Source organism: Acanthopagrus latus, chromosome 13 (assembly GCF_904848185.1).
Source record: "Acanthopagrus latus isolate v.2019 chromosome 13, fAcaLat1.1, whole genome shotgun sequence".
NCBI classification, from domain to species: Eukaryota; Metazoa; Chordata; class Actinopteri; order Spariformes; family Sparidae; genus Acanthopagrus; species Acanthopagrus latus.
In genome coordinates, this window is record NC_051051.1 from 20,203,374 (window position 1) to 20,230,800 (window position 27,427).

The 27,427-nt window shown below is 39.0% G+C and overlaps 3 protein-coding genes and 1 long non-coding RNA gene across 9 annotated transcripts; 1 reads left to right on the top strand and 3 right to left on the bottom strand.

Moving 5' to 3' along the window:
• On the bottom strand, positions 1-2,983 carry nhp2 (NHP2 ribonucleoprotein homolog (yeast)). Its single transcript, XM_037119150.1, has 4 exons — positions 2,697-2,983; positions 1,734-1,803; positions 1,421-1,526; positions 1-908 (listed from the first exon to the last, which is right to left on the bottom strand). The coding sequence occupies exons 1-4, from the start codon at positions 2,860-2,862 to the stop codon at positions 783-785; spliced, it is 468 nt and encodes a 155-aa protein (XP_036975045.1). The 5' UTR covers positions 2,863-2,983; the 3' UTR covers positions 1-782.
• LOC119031035 lies at positions 2,262-8,866 on the top strand. 3 transcript variants are annotated; one of them, XR_005078495.1, is made up of 6 exons: positions 2,262-2,541; positions 2,717-2,884; positions 3,000-3,087; positions 4,315-4,442; positions 6,547-6,657; positions 8,732-8,866. It is a non-coding gene; the product is annotated as an uncharacterized LOC119031035 (long non-coding RNA). The 3 variants fall into 3 exon arrangements; XR_005078494.1 differs by having other exon boundaries at positions 2,291-2,541; positions 3,000-3,072; positions 6,544-6,657; XR_005078493.1 differs by having other exon boundaries at positions 2,292-2,541; positions 6,544-6,657.
• On the bottom strand, positions 3,281-6,660 carry LOC119031034 (cornifelin homolog B-like). Its single transcript, XM_037119151.1, has 3 exons — positions 6,524-6,660; positions 5,564-5,718; positions 3,281-4,474 (listed from the first exon to the last, which is right to left on the bottom strand). The coding sequence occupies exons 1-3, from the start codon at positions 6,624-6,626 to the stop codon at positions 4,352-4,354; spliced, it is 381 nt and encodes a 126-aa protein (XP_036975046.1). The 5' UTR covers positions 6,627-6,660; the 3' UTR covers positions 3,281-4,351.
• LOC119031032 (hepatitis A virus cellular receptor 1 homolog) lies at positions 7,683-27,164 on the bottom strand. Of its 4 annotated transcripts, none has more exons than XM_037119146.1 (9): positions 27,135-27,164; positions 25,713-25,816; positions 24,777-25,124; positions 13,013-13,360; positions 11,798-11,896; positions 11,619-11,677; positions 11,298-11,382; positions 10,744-10,771; positions 7,683-9,156 (listed from the first exon to the last, which is right to left on the bottom strand). In XM_037119146.1, exons 2-9 carry the CDS (start codon positions 25,744-25,746, stop codon positions 9,012-9,014), a joined length of 1,146 nt encoding a protein of 381 aa, XP_036975041.1. In that variant the 5' UTR covers positions 25,747-25,816; positions 27,135-27,164; the 3' UTR covers positions 7,683-9,011. The 4 variants fall into 4 exon arrangements, with proteins under 4 accessions (XP_036975041.1, XP_036975040.1, XP_036975042.1 ...); XM_037119145.1 differs by having other exon boundaries at positions 11,298-11,385; positions 27,135-27,162; XM_037119147.1 differs by lacking the exons at positions 25,713-25,816; positions 27,135-27,164 and adding an exon at positions 20,927-21,035 and having other exon boundaries at positions 11,298-11,385; positions 24,777-24,911.
• Positions 27,165-27,427: the final 263 nt, after the last annotated feature.

Consider the following 27,427-nt stretch of genomic DNA (forward strand, 5'->3'; position numbering starts at 1 on the left):
GTCAGTTCACATTTCTTTTAATTACAAAAACAAATGAAAACAAGAGTTATGAAAGGTAGAATTTGTAAAATCTAACATATTTCTAGGAAACTTCAGCTGATATGCAGTCACTTTTATAAGTAATTAAAACATTGAACTGCAGAGACACCAAAACACCATCAATATTTGGTGAAAAGAGGCAAAAAAATAAAAAGCACATAATCAATTTACAGTAGAAGAAAAACAAAGTTTGTATGCAAAGTGATCAAACTTTTAACTGAGAATTGACAGCTTTCTGTCTTCTGACCTTTCATCAAGCTGATCAGCTGCACAACTCTGTTGTTTACTTTGCCTGAAATTGTATTAACATTTGTAATTTTTGTATTTTGTTGAAAAAATAGACAAAAATATTTTAATATTTTCGGTGAAGATAATCAGACCTGATCAGTTCGGAGCATCACCCACTCAACAGGAAGTGGAACCTCCTTTAAACACAACACACTGTTTATTTACAGAAACAAACTGACGTTTATTAAAACCCTCTTGTTCTTGGTCTCCTCCAGAGTCAGATGGTCCAGGAGAGGTTTAGCCTAGCTTAGCACAGAGACTGCTAGCACATTGGCTCCACCTTCCAACGGCTCCAACTGTCTGATTGGTATTTTAGGAAAAAGGGAGGCGTTTTGGGGTTTTGTCGGAGCTACTGATGTGAAACGAGGATTGCCTAAAATGCCGGACTGCTCCTTTAAAGTGTGGGTCTATTGAAGGCAGGGACTTCAGAGCTTTTTCTCTGATTGACTGTTGTCTCAAAGCGGTTTGGGGAGGCTGGACACCTCCTCCACACACTCGTCGTAGGCCTCTTGATAGTCCTGATGAGGTTTGATCAGGATCACGCATGTCGGCCTCTTAGAGCCTGCAGATGAACCCAGATCCTGAAAACAGACGCAGAAACTTGCTTTCAGTCGACTGGGACGAAAACATCAGCTAAATAAATATTTTGAACCCAGATTAAAAGTCACTGTCACAAGACATTACACTATCACAAGACATTACACTATCAAAATTGTTCAATGAAGGAAAATGTACAGAAATCCACCAAGAAACCAGAGAAAAGACGCTCCTTTGAATTAATGACCTCCCTTACAATCGTCATGTTTTCCTCCGTATCAAAGTAATGCAGTGATAGTTGTCTATACATTCACGAGTACACTGCAAACAGAAACCACTCATAGTCCATCTGGCATATGGTGAAATGTAAACAAATACAGGAAAACTGCAGAGAAAATATAGTTGATATCAGCAGTTTTCACTTTGCATCATTATTGTATTTGTGTGGCATTACTAAAAACTGACTAATGTCTAATCAACTCTCCTCTATCCACCCAGACACTGATATCAACTCGATGACATACAGACTCAAGACGATTTTGATTTTTAGACTCACCACTTTGGAGGGGATGTAAGCGTATGGCAGGTTTCGGTCCTCGCACATGACCGGAAGGTGACAGTACACGTCGATGGGCAGCGTGTCACCGGCCAGCACCACGATTCTGAGGAGAGAAAGATCAATAAATACACAAAACACAGATTAAGTCTATGTTGTTAAAGGTTCGTCTACATCAGAAGTGGCAGATGGTCTGAATCTGAAATAGCCTTCTCCTCAGATTTGACCCAACTCTGATTAAATATTAAGAGTATGTGGTCAAGCGACGGAATGGCCTTTTACTGCGAAAAGTGGAACAACATGGCTGACTCACCCTTTCTCTCCTTTGTTGATAAACTTCTGGACCTCTTTGACGCCTCGGCGGATGTTCTTCACTTTGGCAGCTGGAATGAAAGAAAGGACCATGAATACACTGTTCCAGATTTCAATCAAACATCAGTCATTTTAATAAACACTAACATTTCTATTCACCCTAATTTCCGCTACAAAATCATTCCAATCTTTCTCACACAACTTCGTGGCACACTAACATGATGAAAACATATTGCTGTTTTTGTCTCTGTCTGCAGCCTGAGGGAGGAAGGGACAATAGTCACCCCAATGAGGCAAATGGCTAATCAATGATGATTATAATAACAATAATTAACAATTCATTTCAATTAAAAGATGTATGCCGAACTAATCAGGAGAGTTCGACCATTCGTAAAAGATCTCATTGATGACCTATGACCTCTGTAATGCCTGCTAAAATGCAAGAAGGCGTTCAATCCTTATGTTTTTCAATACATTTCCGCATTCTTTTAACAAAAAGCTAAGAGGGAGTGAATAGAATTACATGTTAACAGCGCGCGCGCGCGCGCACACACACACACACACACACACACACACACACACACACACACACACACCTGACTGATTAAAAATGACACAGGATCATTTCTAATACGTCTCTGCTGCCAACACGAGGCAGGAACCGGAACAGACAATCCATTCAAACATTTCCTGACAACACCAGACGCTTCTTCCACGAGGAAAACGAGCCCAAAGTTTCAGGGACCTGTTGCCGAATTATTCAGAAGAATGTAAAGCATTGTGCGATGTCTCATTTCACGACATAATGCGTGAGTACGCTATGCTGACACACAGAATATCTGAAAAACCATTATATTTTCAATTGAGTTTGGTAATCTCGAATTAAAACCTGAGGGAATGAGCAGAGATCACCGCATGTCAGCAGCCCAGTTAAACTCCCAGATGTATAACCTGTGGTTGTTACCTTTCTTGACGCATTTGTAGAGTTTCTTGCTGAGCTTTTTGGAGGCCAGCGGTTGAGAGATCGGATTCACATTTGCGATCAGCTCTTGGTAAGTCTTCTCGTTCCCGTCGGCGGCTGCTGCTTCCTCTCCGTCCGCAGCGACCTTCTCCTTCTTCACCTTCGTCATTTCTGATCAAGATTAATAATAGGTACGCGGTCAGTTGTTTTCAGGTTGATTCCTGTTAGGTCGGTCACAACACGCACTCTGCAAAAAAACTGAACCACACGTGTTTGAGTCTCTTCTTCCTCTCCGTTTGTCTGAAGGAAGAACAACAGCGCCCTCAGCGGACCGGAGGGGAACAACGACCTGACCTTTCAAAAATAAAGGGCCAAACAGGTTTTCATCCATCAGGTTCCTTTCCCCCTCCTTTTACTATTTGTTATCTAAAAAACATCTTAACGATTTATTAATGAAACTATGTGATGAGTAGCCAGAACTCAGACATGGATTACCTTAAAGGGTTCAAAGCCAAAAATTTCGGGAGGTTTAATCTTTAAAAGAGTGTTAGAAAAATATAATTAAATGAATTAATAATAGAGCAGCCTTAAAGGGAAACAATCACCAAAAAGCAACCAAGGCTTTATTTGCGATTGAATATGAATCAAAGCTTCACTCACTCTGATACCATAGCATTGACGTATGGACAAATAATGATAGGTGAGAATCAAAAAACAATTTTTCTTACAGAAAAACAAAACAAAAACAAAAATGAGAGTTTACTTCTGTTACATTTTGATTTACAGGAGTAGTATTTGCATATTTACAGATCTTGTGATATTTTGGGATAAAATAAAAGAATCATATTCCTTTTCCCTAAAATCCTAAAAACCAAACATTACACTGCTGAACATGAAGGAAATTTGCAGGAATACACAATAACTTCTTGACATAACATTACTGCTTACTGTTTCCTAGATTAGAAAAATAAACAGTTTTGAAATTCTTAAGATGCTGAACGAAACATACACACAAAGAAAGTTTTAGATCATCTACATTTTCTGTAGGCAAACTCCATTTGCTGAGGAAGATCATGTCATATGACCAAAAGCCCCCGATCAGATACTAAATAGATCTGAGGTGAGACTGTAAAGAAATAAAAACTCTCTTCATTTCTTTCTGATCCGAGCATTTCTTCTCATATTTCCTTTCTTCTTGATTTTCTACTTTACTAGTAATGACGCGGTAAATACTTTGGTTTTTAGTCAGTATTTTATTAAAATACATAAATTGGAAAAATTATAAATTAAGGACTTAATAAGCGCAGAAATATAAAAGGAGTACACTGTGTTGTAACAATGACGCATAAAGAATACTTACAATTAAATATAACAAAAAGTATTAGTAAAATTAAATAAAAACAGAAGAATTACAAAAAGTGTGAGTTAATTAATACATGTAAAGTGTACAGAAACATTTCAGTAAACACAAACACTATCAAAGTTATTCAGTTGAACACTTGAGGATGAAGCTCTAAACTAAGTTAACAAAACGTAAAGCCGGATAATAAATGTCATACTTCAGTGGTATTTCCTGTTGGTTTACTCTCGTGCAATGACTGATACTGATCTGTATGTGGAGGGGCTGGGAGTGGTGATGTCACAGAGACAACGCGTCATCAGCGGTAGATGAGGTCACTGAGCACAGTGGGGAGTTTCCTGCTTTTCATCTCTCTGGACATCTGACACCAGACGCAGGATGGACAGCAGGTAGAACACAAACAGTCCTGGCACAAACTGCCCTAAAAAACACAAGAGAAGAGTTCTCACATCTTCCACTGCTGTACAAGTCCCAATACTACACTGTAGAATTACCACACTGTACAAATACTAAACAGTTTGCTATGTTCAAAACAGTAGAGATTTAGACACTTTTCTCTACATATATGCTATATGAGGTTTCCAATAAATTTGTGTTTCATTATCAAATCCTCTGTCAATGTAAACACCATATACATTTTGTTTAATCACCATTTTCCCAATAAACATACATTTAGTTTTATTCCAATCCGAAGGATACTTTATTTCCATCAGACAATGTCTTGAGATTGACTATTTAACACACTGTAACAGTAATTGTCTTTCATAGCCAGAACAAAAAAATATTTGTATGATCTTTGACCAGAAAAAACTGCAGTGTTTTGGGTGCTTGGCAAACACTTTTGGGCCTAATACAGAGCCCTGTGGGCCTCCATGTTTAACCTCCTTAAAACTGTGATTCATTACCAACAAACAGCAGAAACTGCTGTTTGGTATCTAAAAAACGTCATAATGATTTATTAATGAAACAATGTGTGGAGTAGACAGAACTCAGACATGGATTACCTTAAAGGGTTTAAAGCCAAACCGGTCTGGAGGTTTAATCTTTAAAAGAGTGTGTAAAATGTAATTCAGTGAATTGATAATAGAGCAGCCTTAAAGTGAAACTCTCGCCAAAAAGCAACCAAGGCTTTATTTGTGAATGTATATGAGTCAAACCTTCGTGTAAAAGCATAATTATGTGGAAAGAGGCACTTTTAACATTTACCGTAGTTGTGTTTTTGGGCAAGCTAATTTTCAATGGGTTGCAGGGGCACTTTTACGCTAGCTATTTTAAAAACACTAAGAAGGCTCGACACAACATGAAACTTTGCTCGTAGTATCACCAGGGGTCTCTACACATGAACACGGGCATTGAGAACATTGTTTGTGTACACAGAGTTTACTAAAAAGAAGATTTTTGAACGATTCGCGGTTGCTGCTACACTTCCAGCGCGCCGCCGTCATGGCACAATTAAGCACAGGAAAACACACTAAATGTTCACAGTAGTAATAAAGAGTTGTGTCCTCACTCTGATGCCATAACGTTGACGTATGGACACCCTCATGGACATGGTGATGGGATTAGCGAAGCTGAAGATGTCCAGCAGGGGGAGACAGAGGCACTGACCATACGCTTTAGTGGTTTTACAGGCAAAGCAGGGACAACACCAGAACGCAAAGCAGCCTTCGACACAAAATACCAACATATTAATATACAAAATACAAATATAAACTCATATTTTCAGTATGAACAAAATTAAAAACTAAACATATTGGTATTTACCAAGTTGTATCATAATTCAATTAAAAGAGGATTCACCTCAAAAACTAGTTCTTTACAGATTAGTAGTTTATATTCACACCCTCTAACTGACATATTTAACATAGGCCCAACTGTTTTGTAGCTAACTGAACCAACTTAAAAAGCCAACGTTAGCATGCTAATATCTGACTCGTTTAGAGCAATAGAGGTAAAAAAGGGGACATTTGACATATCTGACCTGATAAATGATGTTTAATGATGATTCAGTCTCAAAGATTTTAATTGCATTTCACAAAAATTATTAAATGAATACTAATAACATTTAATGAGTATATGAGGACATGTCAGTTAGCTTAGCATTATCAGGTGTTTCCTACTGATGAGGCTTTAGATTGTATGATTACTACAAACCCCAAACACAGATTTGTAGACAGAAATTTAACAAACAAATAGATTCACAAAAATTTATCTTTCAGCTCTTAAAACTGTATGCTGATTTTTGTAAGGTATGCTAGCTTGTGATGCTACAATGACAACAGATGTTTACTAACAACGCTTGAGACAACATTCCAAATTATGGGATGTCAAAGCTACAAAGACATTCCAAAAACCTGATTTAATGAACCGCTTGCTGTGAACTCAAAGATCAAGGAAGAAAAACAACGTGTGGTCTGGTTGTTTCTGTTGGTCACTGTCTCTCTGAGTGGAATAAAGAGTGTTACTGTACATTCGCTCATGTCGTCGCAGCAGTCACAGATCCCAGAAGTCCATTCACCATCATCAGCGTAGACAACCACACGCTGAGGCTGGCTCCACACCGGCAGGCTCATCCTCCTCAGACAGGACACAGACAGTCAACAGGTGATCATCTCAATCACAAATACCAGCATTATACCACACATCACAGATTCTTTACGCTGAAAAAAAAAAAAAAAAAAAAAAAAACTCTTTACGTGACCACACATTTCAGTTAACTTGTTTGAAAACGGTTCTACAAAGATAAGTCTGTACCTCAGATAAAGACAAAAAGTCAAATAAAACAGATTGTAGGTGTTGGAAAGTGATAAAGTGGATTTTTTGGAAGTTTCCAAACTAATTTATTTGCATTGAAAACAGTAAAATAGTCCAACTACATATTTTACAAGACAACAAAAAAAAATCAATGAAGAGTTCAGACGCAACTTTGCTTATCATATATAAAAGACTGTGTTTTGAATAAAAAAACATGAACAGCAAAATAACCAGCTGTCAGATAGATGTAGTGCAGTTAAAAGGATACTGTTTCCTTTGAAATGTAGTATAAAATAAGAAGCAGGTCCCCCAACTTTTACTGTTTAATGTTTTATGTTAGATTAAATAAACTAATGTCAAGGGAGAAGCATGAAAAAGATCATAATCTTACCTGTGTGTGTGTCTGACTGAGAGGCGATTCAGCTGCTCCGATTGCGGGACGAAGGTTTTGGATTAACCTGCCCGACCTGCCAGACTGGAATTTATCTTACTTTTTAGTTGGACGGTTTCGTCAGACTGACTGCTCTGAGTCACAACAATGACACGTCTTTTTAAAGGATGTTGTTTAATTTACAGAAATCACATTTAAACTCTGGAGCACCAAAAGTCAAAGATATGACTGAATACATGAATAAACAATACTGTTAAGAGTGTAACAGAGGTATGTTACACAATATTCTCTCTTAATCACCTACATATCCAGGTAGGAACTGGTACTTAAGATAAAGAATGCAAATTATATTAAAATACATCCTCATGTGACTTTTGTTTTGGCACTTAAGAGTAGAAAAATGTGGTCTCCAGTCTGTGTGTAGTTCAAAGATTCATCCACCAGATGGCAACAAAACTCAGGATTCAGGTTTGATACCAGCAGCTGCTCTCAGTCCCTGTTTTAATGATTTGTCATAATCTTAAATTACTCACAACATGACGGAATGATCAGTATACAACAGAATTACAGCTGAATTTGTGCCAAAAAAAGGTCAGTTTTAGTTTCGACTATTTAAGATGAAACAGAACAGAAAGCAGTTTTATCACTAAGGCACATTATCCAAGAGTTACATCAGTGTTTAACAAAATTAAATACACAATTGACAGTTGATGAAATGAAAAGTAACAGAGCAATAACAGAGAATGTAATGTTTGTTGAAAGGCTCAAAGTACTGCAGTACCCATGAGCCTCAGAGGCTGTTGCTATGGAAAAAAAACTCCATCCAGTGCAATGACATCATACTTCGACAGAGACAGACCTTCAGCAAATCCATCTGGTTGTCAACAGCAACAATATATCCATGACAATCAATTATGTTGAATAATCTTGAAAAGTCTTTGGCTGACATGAGGATCCATGTTTGTTTGGTTAGAGTCTGCAGGATTATCAACCAATAGACTCGTTTATGGATGACGTATTTTTGTAGGAGTTAGCGTCGCCCTGGTTTCTTGACAAAAAAAAAAACCTATGAGATCTTTTAAATCGGACTGAGTGAATATTGCAGAAAATAATCTCTGTGGCAAACAAAAGTTTATGATACTTAAAGGTTTTGGTCAGCAAACAATCTTCACAGATGAGCACCACTTTGTGATTTTTGAAATGTAAATTAAATCACTAAAGGTAAAAACTACGGTTTAAACAGACTGCAGTGCAGTTAGCGTGACTTAATGTCTCCACCACTAAGTGTCTCTTACTACACAATTACTATACAGGTTTTCTATAAACTGATCAATCTACAAGTTGTAAAGTTAGAATAGTTTGAGACTGAAGTCGGCGTGTAAAGACAGACAAGTGAGAAGATGAGTCTCAGTTTTCTCTGTGATGACGTTTAATGTCCGTGACAACTTCAGTAGACTCATTAAGACACTTGTTAGAAAACACTGTACAAAAGTCGTTATTACTTCACCATTTATTTTTCTGCATTTAACACAGCTGTTCCTCTTTTGTAACTGGGAGAGCCTGGGAACCCTAATTCTGGAAGAAGGGGGTAAAGTATTTGAGACTTTTTCTCAATGGAGCAAAAATGTTGTGAGTTCTCATTGTTTGCCCTCCTGATTCAACCAGGACAGTTTCATATCTTCCTCACCGCCTCATGGTGGCAATCTGGGGGACTGCAAGAGCCCTGCATGGGTTCTTAATCAACGAGACAAGTTCCTGTTTGTTGCCCAGGGCTTGTCGTTGTCCTGCCTCCCTTCTCAGCGGGTCACTGAGGTCAGGGGCAGTACTCATACTCGCCTCCATCGCCGCCTCCGTCTATCTGGTAAACGTTTTCCACCGCCGAACTTGATCTATGGATGTGCAGGGAGGATGAAGTCGAATTGAACCAGGCCCAACTGTTGCCCTGCTGCTGCCGAGGGCTGGAAGACAAAGAATGAAAAAATAATTGGTCACTGTTTAGTTTTTCATTATTCTCCTTGCTAGCACTAGTATTGCCAAGTTAAAATATATCGTGGATGATTCCTGGATAGAAATATATAATATGGAAGTCACTGTAAAGAAAGTTAGGATGGTTTGAGACACTACACACAGCTACGCGCTTTACTTTATCACTTTGCAGAGTAAAGTTTGAACATTTACGCGTATTCAAATGACTTGAGTGTGACTTGTTGACTCAGTGTTTCCCTACAAAGTGGTTAGTAAAGAAATGATATAATCCTGATCCTTACAGGAACCTTACGATTAAGGGTGTGTTTCTCAAGTAAAAAGTTCACATTTAAACATTTATTTCTCTGCTAGTTGGTTATGGTTACAATATTTGACAAACATCTCCTCCTTTGGTCACATTTTCCTGTGGTTCAGATTTTGACATTTACGTTGTAACGTTTTGTGTCCGGAGATCATCAGCGAGCGTTCTGAATGTCACATCAGTCAGAGAGGAAACCTCAGAGGTTTCCTTTCTTCTCTTGAGTAGGCTACCTGTTTCAAAGTTTCGGTTCCTACTTAAAAAAATCTCAATAAAAAAATCTGCCAGACACAAGAGAAAGACCACCTTACATCAGGTTTTAATTCCGCATTAAGATTATTAAATGCTGGAAGGGTTTAGACAAAGATCGGATCCTGCATTCACTAGCAGACAGGGCGGCCTTCTTTATGGAGTTCTCTGTCCTGATTGGATAAAGTGTTCAGGGATACTAATGGTACTAACAAACACTCTGTGACATTGATCCCTGTTAGAATGCATATCGATCTTAGCATTTACTTCAATAAAAACATATCACTTACAGCAGCCTTAATGTACAAAACATATTTGCGGAACAGCTGAAACTTAAACAGATCTTTCAGCTTGAGTTTGTGATGTTTGACTGACGACGATGCTGCTACTCGGTTGAAACAAGGTTTGCATTCATAGATTTTATGTGCTAGGGCAGTGTGAAAACCCCATTTTGTTTTTACTTTTCTTCTCAGCAATTTGAAAACATTAAAAGATCGCATTCAGGACGCTCTGTAGGACGACTGGTGGAATAGTTTTATCTAAATTCACAATTTTCTGTTCTGACGCTGGTCCTCCGCTTCTGTTTGGCTGGTCCTCTACTCTGTGGTTTGTGGTTGTGTCTTTTTTCTGTCATTGCTGAGTTTCGGTTTGAACACAACGCAGCTTGACTGAACCGTAGCACGAAGACGATAGGCGATAATGAGGAGGGCGTTGAGCACTTGTGGTGTGAGAAACCCGTTGCAAGTGGATTCCCGACCCCTGAGGCAAAAAAAAATCTGCCGACTCACGAGGGCTCTGCCAACATATGATTTGTCATCAGAGAGACGCGGCTGCAGTTTGTTCCAACAACTCTTTATCAACCACAACGTCTCATAATGATTGTCTCTAAACTGCTCTTTGCTTGGAAGCTTCAAACTGAAAACATAATTTGGAAAAAGTCCATCAACAGAGCAAGAAAAGAAGAAGTTAAAATGCGTTACCCAATCTGAGTGAGTCACACGACGAAACTTACGTTTTATGGAGCAGAGTCCATCTCTTGACTGCAGAGACACAAAAACACCAGAAATCAAATTAACGAGAGGTTAATGTGAGAGACATGTGGCATAATAGACATCAAGTTACATCTTGTTCCCAGGTTGTCCATACTGACGTTTTGGGTTGGTTGATCAGACTAAAAGCGCCATAATTACGACCTGGGAATGAGACTCAACCGTCAGCTATCTTTTATATATATATATATATATATATATATATATATATTATATATATATATATATATATATATATATATATATATATATATATATATATATATATATATGTGTATATATATATATATATATCTCTCTCTCTCTCTCTCTCTCTCTCTCTCTCTCTCTCTCTCTCTCTCTCAACAGCAGGACAGTCGAGTGTCTGGGGTCAGTTCAGTCAAAGCGATCTGTTCTGAACACTTCACATGACCCTGGACGACTAACCACTGGTTCCTCTCTGGGTTCAAGAGGGACGTTTGGTTTAAGTTATCGGTTTTGGCTATCGGAACAATAACTGTTATACTTCTTGACTTACTGATAATGACGAGTCCACCTGCTGTGACCAAAGCTATCAACACGAACAGAGCACACACTAGAACCACAGGTGCAATGCTGTTCTCCTGCTGATGTGAAACACACAAAAACACAATTACGTCAACGACATCTTAAAGTCTAACTGATATTCAAAAACAGACAGGAAGTTAGTGAACATAACGACAACGTGTAGGGCAGTTTTAACCAAAAATCAACAACAAGCGGTTATATATTATTCAAATTGTGGGCATTTGTTATGATATGAGCCATGTAAGGCAGTCCTTTTAACTTTTCTCACAGGAAACATAAGTCTCTATGTCACCTCAGCACTGACGCTACTGGAGGAGGAAGTTAGGAGTGTCTCTGTGAAATTCATGTGACCTGCAGGACGAGGAAATGAAAGCAGATGGTTTTAGAGCAGCTGTGTCAGCAGCGTGATGTCATGATGAAGGAAAAAGTTTTGGAAACAAGTCTGATCAGTGAGTTACTTTGAGTTTGTACCTGTACTTGCACTTGCACTTGTACTTGTACTTGTATATTTGGCTGCCGGCTGCTCTGTAGACGTCTCTGTGTTTGAAGTTGATGTGTTCGTCTGTGGATCTGAAACAGAATGTGACACTGTGACCTCAGAGAGTTTAAGATGTTTAAGATGAAGACTGTCAGATCAACTAAAATCATCTTTTCAATTGCAAAAAAAACTTGTGTTTACACCTCTCTCACTCATCTCTATCATCTTTATTTTTACATTTCACTTTCAGTGATGGAAGATCTTGACCTCAGATCTTGTACTAATACCTCAGGGAGGCTGGATGGAGCCAAAGTTTGATCTTTTCCTAAACCATACCAAGAGGTGTTTGTGTCAAAACAGAACCAGGACCGTTTTGCCATGTTAATGAGCTATAATATGTGACCCGTTTGTCAGCAAGCTTTATTTAAAAAATTGTGACCAGAAGCATTTATTATAGCTAACTTGACTGTGGAGCCCTTCACGTACAAAACTCTAGAGGGGAATGCGAACAGCATAGTTTTAAGGCCACTGGCCAGATGACAGTATCTGCCGTAATGCAGTTCGAATCAGACCACTGGATATTTTTAAGAACACCTGCAGACATTTCCTGCAAACCACCATAAAGATGAGGAAACCATGACGCTTTTCTCACCTTTATCAAGTGGTTTTTGCACGCAAACAGAGCACCAGCACAGCGTTGGTGAAAATTCAACCTAAACGAATGTAAAAATGCCACAAAAAGAAACGTTCAGTTTTAACTAATCTGTGGATTTGCAGAAAGGTACTTTGCTAACATTGATTCTGGTGCTTGGGTGGGTATTTGATGAGTTGGGAGTGAGAACGAGGTTCACCACTTTGTGAAACACATGACTGTATAAAGGATACACACAGATTCCTGAAAAGTTTCTAAAACGTCAGACCTGAGTGAGGACAAAATTTAACCTTCAAACAAATGAAGCTCATGAGCATCATCCTGATATGTTTTCCTCTGAATCATCACACCTCTGAAGAACTGACACTTTCTACTGCATTTGTAACATTTTAGGGATTATTGAGGAATTATACTGAACCAATAGATGAAGCTTCAATCTGCTTCCTGTTGTAGATCTCACTGCTGAAACTCTAACAGTCTTTTGCTAAAGACAACAGTTGTGCAAACTTCAGCCTTCCTGCAGAAACTTCAAAATATTTTAACAATATTCTCTCACCTGTCTCAATGGTCAAATCAAAGTGATGTTTGTCATCATTGAACCATCCGGGGATTGCCACTCTACATCCGTACCGTCCAGCATCTGAATCTGTGAGGTTCAGTATCGTCAGAGAAACATCTCCTTCATCCAGTCGTCCCAGTAACTGATACCTGCTGGAAGCTCTGGTTCCTTCTATCACTCCACGACCATCTGTGGAGACGAGCTTGTTGGTGCAGCCACTGCTTGGTATGTCTCCTCGTCCCCAGCAGACTGCCAGCGCTCCGTAGTACTTGAAGTTGTATTTACATGACAGAGTAACATTCTGACCGGTTTGACCAACAACGCTGATGCTGCCACATTCACTGACTGTAGAGACAGAAAAAACATGTAAATTAACTTCAGTCTTTGTCAGCATCTAAAATCTGCTTGTTACTGAAAATATCTCAACTGTTACATTGATGTATCACCTGTTTCAATCTGTTTTACTAACAGACTACTTTGCTTTACTGTGTCTTTTTTGCTAAGCTGCACCTCAAGACAACAGAAACTGAACTGATGATGTGAGAAAGTGTAAAACCCACAACATATTGGTTTGTTCCCTTCATCAGATCGCTGATATCTGACGGTTCATCTGTGTGAAGCGCCTTCAGAGTGTGCAGCTCTTCTTATTATCAGATTATCTGTTAATGTTGTCCTGCAGCTGTTATGTTACACCGATAAAAAGGTGTTTGGTCTCATGTTACAGCTGGATCTGATGACCTCTTTGGCTGTGACAAATGATTTTCCTTATAACAAAATATTAAAAAATATATAATACTGAAAATGAAAACTGGCCTGCAGGAGAAGTGAAATGAAAAGAAAAGGTTCAAAAACTGCAAAAAAAAAAAAAAAAAAGGGGGGGGGTACTTGTTGACGAGAACAAGAAAGATATTATTGTCAGTAACAGCAAGGTAGTAACTGTTGGTTTTAAAATCGATTCAGCATGCAAAACAAAATAAAGACATGAGGCAAACACAAAGACAGAAAAGACTCATTAAATAATGTGAAGATAATATAATAATAATAATAGTAATAATATCAAGCATACATGGTCACAAAAACACAACCAGAGGCTTCAGAAGGAATAACAAGCACAAGAAGTTCACAAGAAGAAGAATTTTCCTGTTTTTATCACTTCTAAATGAGGACACGATTTGAAACAAGTCAGTAATAATGCAAAGTCAGTAAAGATCAGAGAGTACCTGTGAGGAGAGCGAGAAGCAGAACGATCTTCATGATGAAGCGAGTCACACTGACACACTGACATCACAGACACTGCAGTTAACCACACAGCTGCATTGCACACTGTAAAGAATGATCCACAAACTAAAAACACCTAACAGAGACTACATGATGAATTAATCACTTACAACAGTAAGAGATAAATTAGGATCAATCAATTAAAACCTATCAAGTAAAAATCTTTGGGATTTTTTTTTTAAATATCATTTACCTTTTTATCTCATATTTCTCTGGCAGGGATGACATATTGTGGTTTGGTCTTCATGTATGACCCAAATCTACTGATGCATCTGTTAAGAACAGAATTTTATCAAATGGACCACATTTTAGAGGTAAAGGAAATATCTCGGGGGGAGGTGATCTCATCAGTTACTACATCTTAACCAGGCTGATGACTTTAGAGCTTCTTATGGTAGCCAGTGTGTTAGTGTTAACATATCGGTCAGATGAGTCTTGTGTTGTGTTCAACACATGACATCCTGCTTGTGGCCTTTGGTTTCGGCTGCTTCCTCGAACTCTGAGTTTCATTTCATCAAGGGCTGACTGTCGAGTGCCACACTGCAAAAAATATCTGCAGCTTGTTGTCCTGTTCACTTGAAGAATATGTAAGAATTTTTATCTATTACTTTCAAAAGTAAAAAATAGCCAACCACAAACAAGTGGGTCCTATCTCACCACTATACTAACGAGGGGAACCATATTTTCTAATTCTGCAATAATTCTGTAATACCGAATATATCCACAACACAGGGGTCAATGGACACCTGGCGCTGTCGAGCTGAAACATGCATTTTCTTTTGTTCAATTTCACAGGAACATAAACGACACAAATGACCACTAGAGCAAACTACAGTTCAGACTTTATGACAGTACAGCAGGACTTTAAGAGGGAATTAATTGTTTTCCATCAATCAGTAAAACACTAATTCCTCCTCTCATTAGACAGCAGTTAAAATGTGGTGAAAATGCAGCAGTCTCAGCATGTTATCCATAAATTACAAGCAGAAATTCCGTCCATGAACGTTTTTTGCATGGTTTGGCAAGGGGGTAGAAACTTTAAGGGCTACCGTAATCCTGCTGTAAGATTTTATCATTATTATTATCTTTTTTTAATTAAGCATACTGCAGGTGTGTCTCATTAAATTAAAAAGTAAAATTAATTTAAATGTAAAATGGACCTCCTGTAGATAACTGATATTAATTCCAAGTAAAAAGGAAACCATGTTTGATCAAAGCGACATTCTGTGGTCAGTTCAGTGAGTCCATCTGGTGGCCAGAGAGCAGAACTGCCATAAATCATGACCACAGGGCAGATAAGAACCAAGCCAATTATGGCTGGTTAACTATGTGGTGTAAGCAGGGGTGTATATGTTGCTAGGTCACGTTTCCTGGAGTTATGGACTGAGGAAGTGTGGACTCAAAAACAAACCACCTACCCCTGGATCGATTTTAGGGATGGAAAACTCGGCTGCAAAATCTGTTCTTATAGATGAGTTGGCGAGCCTAGGGTGCAAAACAACATTGACTGTTTACATGAAATGTGAAATGGACAAGACCTGCGACCCACGCTTAATGTTTTTGGATTTAATTGAGCTCTCAGACCAGAGAGCAGAAACAATTACCCAACACCTGCTAAAATGCCTTGGAGCACATGGCTTCCATGATGCTTACTTAAAAAAAAAACAACAAAACATTTTGTTGCTTTTGCAAGCGATGGGGCTAATGTCATGTTGGGACGCAAATTGGGTGTGGCCAAGCAGCTTTGTGATCTGTATCCCAACATCATCACTTGGCATTGCCTAAACCATTGCTTGGAGCTGGCTGTGGGGGACACAGTGTCTGACGTGAGCAGTGTGAATCATTTTCAGGCATTTATGGGCAAGTTGTACACTGTCTACAGCCGATCAACCCTAAACCAACGAGAACTGGCCGAGTGTGCTGCCGAGTTGCACCAACAAGTAGGAAAGATATGCCGAGTGTTGAGCACCAGATGGGTTGCCAGTTCGTATCGCACAGTATCTGCTGTTTGGAATAACTCACTTTCACTATGCGATGACGGTTGAGAAGCGATCAGCAAACGACAAAAAACTGTACAGCGGTCTGTTAAAGCGACAGACTTTAAAGCAGTTCCTTTTGGATTTGGCGCTTATGTACGATGCGATGAGCGAGTTGGCTCTGTTATCTGAATGTTTGCAGAAGCACGCAACGTCAGTCACCTACGCTGACAAGCTGATCCTCCACAGCATTCGTTGGACATGGGGAGCGACCTGGGACCAAGGTCCTTGCACCCGAAGAGGCAATATCACAAAGCAAACTGGGCACAGTTGTGCTCACAGACAACTCCAAGATTGTCACCATCAACAGTCAACAGTTTCTCCAGAGTCTTAGCAACAACCTAAGCAATAGGATGTTCGCTACTGCGTCACTCCATGGAACAGCCTCACAGGCCCCGTCACAGTCGACCTCTGACTTTGTTCAGTTGCTCACGCAACTGAAAGTTCTGGAACGTGAGAACTGACCACTGGCTCAGTACATGCCATGTGGATATGAAGAGGTGCAAGTGAGTGAACTATGCTAACGTTTCAGGCTGCCAACTAGTACTGTTATAAATGCATTCTGTGATTTTGTTGAGACTACTGCTGGAGATGTTCCACCTGCCGAGCTGAGGCCTCTGCTGAACTGTACCAGAATGATACCATGCAGCACAGCAGAATGCGAAGGGGATTCAGCCAGATGAATCTGATAATCACCCCAATGAGAAGCAAATTGTTAACTGAACGGGTGTCTGCCTTGATGTTCATCAAGCTACATGGCCCACCTCTAACCCAGTGGAACCCAGCTCCATATGTGACCACTTGGCTGAGATGCTATCACTCAGCTGAAGACAACAGAACACGCAGGAAGGTTTTACTCATATTCAATCACAAATAAAGCCTCGGTTGCTTTTTGGCGAGAGTTTCACTTTAAATAATCTTAATTGCTGTGTAAATAACAGACCTGAATTACTTAAACCAATATTTTTACAACTCTTAGTGTGTAACTCTTTTAGGCAGGAAATAAGAACTTTATTAATTTATTTTAGCCTAGCATTGTTAGCTAATTTAGCTACTGCAGATTAGCCTTGTAGTGGATAAAATCAACGATCAAGCTTAAATAAAGTCTGAATAATAGGCTAAATGCTGTTTGAAGCTTTTTGAGGAGGGCAATGTGGTAATGAAGTTCATAAAACAGATAAACATAATAGGGGAATAATTAGCAATAAAATGATAATCAAAATGCTGCGTCACAGCGTCACCATCAATAACAACAACCAGAATACCAAACCTCGGCAGGAAAACAACTATTTTATCTTTGTCACCACATGCTGACAGCAATAACACAAAGAAACAAACTCACTTTCTCCTCTTGTACCAGGAGCAGAGTTTAACGTCCATTCACATCATTGACCGCCGTCTTTCTCAGGTAATTATAACAATATGTCGACTAACCAGTAGAGGGCGCTACAGACATTCTGACGACACTGAACAACAGTTTTATTTCGTTTGATGACAGTTTCACTCACTGTGGTGTTTCAGGAGGTTTTGTTTAGTGTTGTACAGTTATGATGACACCTGACAGTAGTAAAATGTTATCCTTTTGTTAACATCACCAGGGTCTCTACACATGAACACGAGCATTGAGAACATTGTGTCATTCTCCAAGTATGTCTGGGCTGCCATGATGACGTCTAGCGGAACAAGCCTGAGTTGTTCAAAACCGCTGTTTTTAGTAAACTCTGTGTACACAAACAATGTTCATAATGGTCAAGTTCATTAGTAGACACCCTGGTGATACTATGAGCAAAGTTTCATGTTGTAGATTTTTTACGGTTATAGTTATAGATTTTTTAAGGTGAGCCTTGATTTAGGTGGTTTATTTTGCTTTTTCTCTGGACCCTGTTCACTGCAGCACAAAGCTGAGCGTCTGGGCTGGAGCGGCTCTCTACTTCTCCAAACTGTGGCTGCGCTGATCAGTGATTACAGTATGGAACAGACCGACTATAGATATGTACTTTATATGACCCCACTTCAAGACATCCGAACTATCCCTTTAATCTACCCCAGCGTATACCGATGTGCTTATTTTACATTAATTTGATGGCAAACTCCGCCCAGCTGATGCAGCGCCAGCGTATGCCATGTTAGTAATCAAGTGGACCCACTCTCACCCACTCCCCCACACTTTTCAAATCAGTTACAACCTTACACTCTTGTATATTCATGTAAGGTACTGTTATAGCTTCTCCAGGTGAAGCTAGTTTAGACTATTTTATATACAGTTAGCTACTTGAGTCCAGTGTATCTCTGTTGGGCCCTCTGAAAGGTCACCAGTTAAGTAAAAAAAAAAGTCATTTCTGATACGCAAATTTGTTTCCAATTTTTTCACTCATCTTTTATTTTTTGTGAATTACTGGCTCATTTGAACAGTTTAATTAACAAAGTGAGACGTTCAGTTGAGAAATGTGTCTTTATTGAAACTGACATCAACTCAAAGTCACAAAACAACTCTTATTAACTTTAATATGGAAAATCTTGATCTGTAACTAAAGCTGTCAGATAAATGTACTGGACTGAAAAATACATTTCCCTTTTAGTTGTAGTGGAGCAGAGGCAGAAAGAAACATAAAAATGGAAAGTAAATGAGTAAATGTACCTTGTTACATTCCAACAGCGAAAAAAGCACATTGATGATTTTCCAGCAATAAATAATGTTCTGACAGCTGTGATGAAGGTCTGTACGGTGGCCCAGCTGGGCTAAAAGTGAAGAGACAACTCAAACAAAAAACATGTTTCACAGTAGCAGATGCACAGAGCTGTACACCTCTTCTTCCTCTGATTGGTTCAGCCTCCTGTCAGTCTCTGGTCTCTGATTGGGCCTCCAAAATCCTTCAGATATAAAATGAATAAAACACCTGTTATTACTTCAGTATCAGTTAGACTCATAACTAAAGCAAGAAATATGCTAAATTTGATCACCTGGTTGTCTGACTAAACAAACATCAGCTGTGCAAATTAATACACTGTACACTGAGGGTTGTATGCGTGTGTGTGTGTGTGTGTGTGTGTGTGTGTGTGTGTGTGTGTGTGTGTGTACTGACTGTAAGCAGAAGTCAGCAGCAGTGCAGTTATGAAGACGATGAAGGAGACCCTCACTGTGTTTCCAATGAAGCTCTGCAGACTGTCGACCTGCTGCTGCTGCTGGACGAACGTCTGTCAGCAAAAACAAGCAAACAAACAAACAAAGAGCTGTTAGGCTGTATAAACATGTCTGATGCCATGGTAACTAGCACAAGTCAATCATGAGGTGCACCCATGTATAAAAATATATGATGAGACATATACTTTAAGTATATCTTTTCTGTGATATCATTTAGTTAGTAACCATGAGTATTTTTTCCTCTCACTGTACAGTGATCTTCATTTTCCTGAATGTCATTAGTTTGTTTTATCTGTGCAGGTAAACAAAACAATTTCTCTGAAGGACTTAACACATAATCAGTGTAGTTCATACCTCAGAGTCAAACTTGATTCGAAGTAAAGATATACTGAACTTAAATGACAGTGAAAGTCACCAATACAAATAGGACTTGGGTTGAAGTCTTAAAGGATCTGGTATGAAATGCACATACGTTTTTAAGAGTAGTTTTCTTGTAATAAATGTAATAAAGCATCAAAATTACAAGTAAAAACATATCCAATATTTGCCTCCAGAATGTAGTGGAGCAGTTTAAACAGCAGAAAATGTAATTAAGTTCAGTGCTTAAGTAAATATATTAATTTACACTCCATCACTGCTAACCTCATTAAAAACAGACAGAGAGTTACCAAACAGAAGGACAACGTGTATGGCAGCTTTAACCAAAAATCAAAAACAAGCAAATATACATTATTTTGGGGCATTTGTTTTTCTAGAGAAGGAATTTAGAATATACGAACCATGTAAAGTCACATTCTGTACTTTTTACCGTTCACACAGGAAATATGAGTCTCTGTCTCACCTCAGTACCGGTAACTGTTGTATGACTGGCTGCGGTCTCTGTAGACGTCTCTCTGTTAAAAGTGAATGTGGTCATCTGTGGGGCTGAAACAATTCATGACTGTCAGATCAACAGATATACGGTCAGTTTTAACTTAACTTAAAGCTTTGGACATTTGAACTAAGGAAACGTATCACCTGTTTCAAACTGTTTTGTTACTGTTCTACTTTTTCAAAATTATGTTTCCTTTTATCTGTTTTACAGTCAAACCGATGAACCGATGATGTGAGAAAGTGTAAAACCCACAACATGTTGGTTTGTTCCCTTCATCAGACGGTTGATATCTCACAGTTCCTCTGTGTGAAGCGCCTTAATATGTGTGCACTCATTAAATAGAATGAAAATACTACTACTACTACTACTACTAATACTAAGAATAATAATAATAGAACAATAACAAGCACACATGGCCACAAAAACACAACCAGACGCTTCAGAGGAAACATTAAGCACAAAAAGTTTGTTTAAAGTTGAAAACGGGAGAAAAAACTCTTTTGCTTTTCTATTTTCCTGTTGTCATCACTTTTTAACAACATGAAAGAAGTCAGATGCAAAGTCATTAAAGATCAGAGTACCTGTGAGGAGAACGAGAAGCAGAACGATCTTCATGATGAAGCGAGTCACACCAGCCGTTTTTAGACAGAGCACCAAGCCGCCAATGTGCTCGTCCTTTTGGCAGCTCATCTGCAGATTTAGACAGAGGGCGGCAAATTGGGGGTCTGTTCTGGTCCGCCGATTTTCCGCCTCAAGATACACTTATTTCCGCCTCAACTGCTATCTAAAACCGTGGCGGAAATGTGCCGGCCGTGGGTGAGATGGGCGGAGTTGTCAATGACCTGCACTGTTGTGCGACCCACAGCCGAGGAGTTTTAAAACCAAGAAACAGCTGATCACAGCAGTCAGTCCATCACTTCATCTGCGGGCATTAAGCTGAGCAACTGGACAGCTGCTGAGATCCAGGAGATGGTAGTGTCTCCTGGATCTCAGCAGCACATGTTTACGCCTCCGTTTTAGAAAGACAGGCCCTTACCTTGGAGCAGATGTTCTGCCTTTTATCTAAAAAGGGCTACTGACACACTGAGTTCACAAACACTGCAGTTAACCACACAGCTGCATTGCACACTGTAAAGAATGAACGGCTGACAGTCGAGTCCCACACTGCAAACAATACCTACAGCTCGTTGTCCTGTTCAGTGAAAGAATAAATACGAATTTTTATCTATTACTTTCAAATGTAAATAATAGCCAACCACCAATAAATGGGTTTGTGGAGACAGCTGCTGAAAAAATCTAATCCAGCAAAAAATACAAAGATAAAATAGATAAAAGATAAAACACATTATTGTGTAGCTCTCATAAGTTAAAGGATCTTTGCCTCCCTGTCGGGGAATGGAAGCCCCTAACTCACCACTATAATAACGAGGAGAGCTATATTTTGTAATTATACAACAAGTAATTCTGACCAAGCAATCTGATCGGTCAACAAGAAATTTAGACCGCGCTGAAATCAGCATGACAGAATGTCTGACTCATTACTAAAAATATTACTCCGTCAAGTCTGTGGCAACTTTGAATTCATCTCCATGGCAACATTGTAACTGTCAAAGCTGGAGTAGGAAACGGCAGAAAAATAGGCTACAAAATGGATGGGTTTGTTGTTAATTTTGATTTATTTGCTTCAGCATCTGTCCAAGGAGGACAGCAAAAGTGCCAGGCTGGGAGCGCGCCAGGAGCTTGAGATAAACATGTGGGAATGAGTTATCAGCAAACGGCATACCGAATTTATCCACAACATGGGGGGGGGGGGGGGGGGGGAATGGACAAGTGGCGCTGTCGAGCTGAAACATATAAAACATAACTATGCATTTTCAATGAGGCCATCTGGTGGCCAGAGAGCAGAACTGCAGTAAAACATGGCAGAAAAGAACCAAGCCAATTATGGCTTGTTGTCTAAGTTGTATAAGACTGTTGTTCACAGTTAAGTAACAAAGACATTGTTGGTTAAACTACACTACACAACTACAATCTTTTTACTTTACAAAATTGCAGGGAAAATGCCCCTTGTTCCAAATAAACATGGGATTCTTTATGATCTCATTAAAATGATCAATTCAAACCTTTAACCCGTAACAAAACCAATGCTGGTACATAAAGTCTATCTAACATGTATGTATAAATGTATTGGTCAGGTTTTGGTGGCACACAGTATCTTACATCTACTTAATAGACATTCATCTAAATAAATATAGCTACAAAAAAACCATCTGAATCACATTAAATAATCCTAAGTGCTCTGTAAACAACAGACCTGAAATACTAAAACTAATATTTTTACAACTGTTAGTGTGTAAATAACTGTTTTAGGTGGGAAATAAGAACTTTGTTAATTTATTTGAGCCTAGCATTGCAGATTAGCCTTGCGTCTAACAGGTGACTCAAGTCAATAAAACTATAACAACAGTGGGTAAAATCTACGATCAAGATTCAATAAAGACTGAATCACAGGCTAAATGCTTGAAGAGGACAATGTGGTAATAACGTTTATAAAACATAAAAACGCTGCGTTGTGGTGACACCGTCTAGTCAAATAACAACAACAGAACACCAAACTTCGGCAAGAAAACAACTATTTTATCTTCATCACCACATGCTGACAGCACAAAGAAACAAACTCAACTCAGGAGGTTTTGTTCAGTGTTGTACAGTTATGATGACACCTGACAGTAGTAAAATGTTATCCTTTTGTTAACATCACCAGGGTCTCTACACATGAACACGAGCATTGAGAACATCCCGTCAAATCTTGTCTGGGCTGCCATGACGTTGTCTAATGGAACAAGCCTGAGTTGTTCAAAAACGTTGTTTTTAGTAAACTCTGTGTACACAAACAATGTTCATAAAGGTCAAGTTCATTAGTAGACACCCTGGTGATACCATGAGCAAAATTTCATGTTGTAGATTTTTTAAGGTTATAGTTATAGATGTCTTTGTCAGCATCTAAAATCTGCTTGTTACTGAAAATATCTCAACTGTCAGATTGATGTATCATCTGTTTCAATCTGTTTTGTTACTAAATTATGTTTCTTTTAATCTGTTTTACTGACAGACTATTTTGCTTTACTGTGTCTTTTTTTGCTGGGTTGCAACTCAAGACAATAGAAAGTGAACTGGTGATGTGAGAAAGTGTAAAACCCACAACATGTTGGTTTGTTCCCTTCGTCAGACCACTGATATCTGACGGTTCAACTGTGTGAAGCACCTTCAGAGTCTGCAGCGCTTCTTATTATCAGATTATCTGTTTGTTGTCCTGCAGCTGTAACAGATGTTACTCTGATTAAAGGTGTTTGGTCTCATGTGGCAGCTGGATCTGATGACCTCGTTGGATGCACCAAATGATTTTCCTTAGAACATAACTAGTTATAACAAAATATATCATACTGAAAACAAAAACTGGGCTGCTACCATGATTATCTGCCTGACACTGTCATGTAAAGGCTACAACATTCACTGCACCCTTTGGAGTACACTTATTGACTGTAGTACAGATTTGATCAGTTAGAATATACTTAGTTAAACTCCATCACTGCTAACCTCATTAAAAACAGGAAGTTACCGAACAGAAAGACAACATGTACGGCAGCTTTAACCAAAAATCAGCAACAACAAGCAAATATACGTTAATTATATTTTGGGTCATTTGTTTTTGTCAAAAGGAGTTTAGATTTATCATGATATGAACCACACAAAGTAAAGTCACATTCTGTCCTTTTTACTGTTCACACAGGAAGTATAAGTCTCTATCTCACCTCACCACTAATACCTGTGGTTGAACTGGCTGTGGTCTCTGTAGACGTCTCTCTGTTTATGAGGCTGAAACAATTCATGACTGTCACACTAACAGATATACAGTCAGTTTTAATTTATCTGTGGATTTCCAGAAAGGTACTTCGCTAACATTTATTCTGGTGATTGGGTTGGTAGTTTGAGAGATGAGAGTGAGAGCAAGGTTTATCACTTTGTGAAACACATGACTGAATAAACTAATTTCAAAAACAGGATGAAGGCATCCTGTTTTCATTTAGACCTGAGTGAGGACAAAAGATCAAGTTTTGGACCTCAGTGCATCACTCTTGGACCTCTAAAGCTTTGGACATTTGAACAAAGGACACTTGTGAGCATCATCCTCACAGATGATATGTTTTCCTCTGAACCATCACACCTCTGAAGAACTGACACTTTCTACTGCATTTGTAACATTTTAGGGATTATTGAGAAATTATACTGAACCAATAGATGAAGCTTCAGTCTGCTTCCTGTTGTAGATCTCACTGCTGAAACACTAACAGTCTTTTACTAGAGACAATAGTTGTGCAAACTTCAGCCTTCCTGCAGAAACTTCAAAATATTTTAACAATATTCTCTCACCTGTCTCAATGGTCAAATCAAAGTGATGTTTGTCATCATTGAACCATCCAGGGATTTCCACTCTACATCCGTACCGTCCAGCATCTGAATCTGTGAAGTTCAGTATCGTCAGAGAAACATCTCCTTCATCCAGTCGTCCCAGTAACTGATACCTGCTGGAAGCTCTGGTTCCTTCTATCACTCTACGACCATCTGTGGAGATGAGCTGGTTGGTGCAGCCTTTGCTTGGTATGTCTCCTCGTCCCCAGCAGACTACCAGCTCTCCGTAGTACTTGAAGTTGTATTTACATGACAGAGTAACATTCTGACCTGTTTGACCAACAACGCTGATGCTGCCACATTCACTGACTGTAGAGACAGAAAAAACAAGTAAATTAACTTAAGTCTTTGTCAGCATCTAAAATCTGCTCGTTACTGAAAATATCTCAACTGTCAGATTGATGTATCACCTGTTTAAAACTGTTTTGTTACTGTTCTACTTTTTCAAAATTATGTTTCCTTTTATCTGTTTTACAGACAACTTTGCTTCACTGTGTCTGTTTTTGCTGAGCTGCAACTCACAAAAAACTGAACCGATGATGTGAGAAAATGTAAAACCCACAACATGGTTTGTTCCCTTCATCAGACCGTTGATATCTCACAGTTCCTCTGTGAGAAGCGCCTTAATATGTGTGCACTCATTAAATAGAATGAAAATACTACTACTACTACTACTACTAATACTAAGAATAATAATAATAGAACAATAACAAGCACACATGGCCACAAAAACACAACCAGACGCTTCAGAGGAAACATTAAGCACAAAAAGTTTGTTTAAAGTTGAAAACGGGAGAAAAAACTCTTTTGCTTTTCTATTTTCCTGTTGTCATCACTTTTTAAACGAGGTAACGACATGAAAGAAGTCAGATGCAAAGTCATTAAAGATCAGAGTACCTGTGAGGAGAACGAGAAGCAGAACGATCTTCATGATGAAGCGAGTCACACCAGCCGTTTTTAGACAGAGCACCGCCAATGTGCTCGTCCTTTTGGCAGCTCATCTGCAGATTTAGACAGAGGGTGGCAAATTGGGGGTCTGTTCTGGTCCGCCGATTTTCCGCCTCAAGATACACTTATTTCCGCCTCAACTGCTATCTAAAACCGTGGCGGAAATGTGCCGGCCGTGGGTGAGATGGGCGGAGGTGTCAATGACCTGCACTGTTGTGCGACCCACAGCCGAGGAGTTTTAAAACCAAGAAACAGCTGATCACAGCAGTCAGTCCATCACTTCATCCGCGGGCATTAAGCTGAGCAACTGGACAGCCACTGAGCTCCAGGAGATGGTAGTGTCTCCTGGATCTCAGCGGCACATGTTTACGCCTCCGTTTTAGAAAGACAGGCCCTTACCTTGGAGCAGATGTTCCGCCTTTTATCTAAAAAGGGCTACTGACACACTGACAGCACAAACACTGCAGTTAACCACACAGCTGCATTGCACACTGTAAAAAATGATCGGCTGAAAGTCGAGTGCCACACTGCAAAAAGAATACCAGCAGCTCGTTGTCCTGTTCAGTGAAAGAATATATAAGAATTTTTATCCATTACTTTCAAGAAAATAATAGCCAACCACCAACAAATGGGTGTATGGAAACAGCTGCTGAAAAACTCTGATCCAGCAAAAAATACAAAGATAACATCGATAAATGATCAAATACATTAACATGTATCTCTCATAAGTTAAAGGATCTTTGCCTCCCTGTCAGGGAATCGAGCCCCCTGTCTCACCACTATAAGATCGTAGTTTACAGTTTAGTAACAAAAACATTGTTGGTTATCTTGCATCTACTTAATAGACATTCATCTAAATAAATATAGCAACAAAGAAAAAAACAACAACATCTGAATCACATTAAATAATCCTAATTGCTCTGTAACTAACAAACCTGGAATACTTAAACCAATATTTTTACAACTGTTAGTGTGTAAGTAACTCTTTAATGCAGGAAATAAGAACTTTATTTTAGCCTAGCATCGTTAGCTAATTCAGCTACTGCAGATTAGCCTCGCGTCTAACAGATGAGTCAAGTCAATAAAACCAGTGGGTAAAATTGATGATAAAAATTAAATAAAGTCTGAATAATAGGCGGAATGTTGTTTGAAGCTTCTTGAGGAGGACAATGTGGTAGTAAAGTTCATAAAACAGATATAAACGCAGTAGTAGAGGAATAATTAGCAATAAAGTAATAATAAAAACGCTGCGTCACAGCGACACCATCTAGTCAAATAACAACAACCAGAATACCAAACTTCAGCAAGAACACAACTATTTTATCTTCATCACCACATGCTGACAACAGTAAAACAAAGAAACAAACTCACTTTATCCTCAAGTACCAGGAGCAGTGTTTAACGTCCATTCACGTCACCGACCACCGTCTTTCTCAGGTCATTATAACAATATGTCGGTAAACCAGCAGAGGACGCTACAGGCATTCTGACGACACTGAGCAACAGTTTTATTGCGTTTGTTGACAGTTTCACTCACTGTGGTGCTTCAGGAGCTTTTGTTCAGTGTTGTACAGTTATGATGACACCTGACATTAGTAAAATGTAGTAAAATCCTTTTGGTTCCTTCGTGTTGTTATTCCCAAAACCTTTTCCCATTCCCCCCT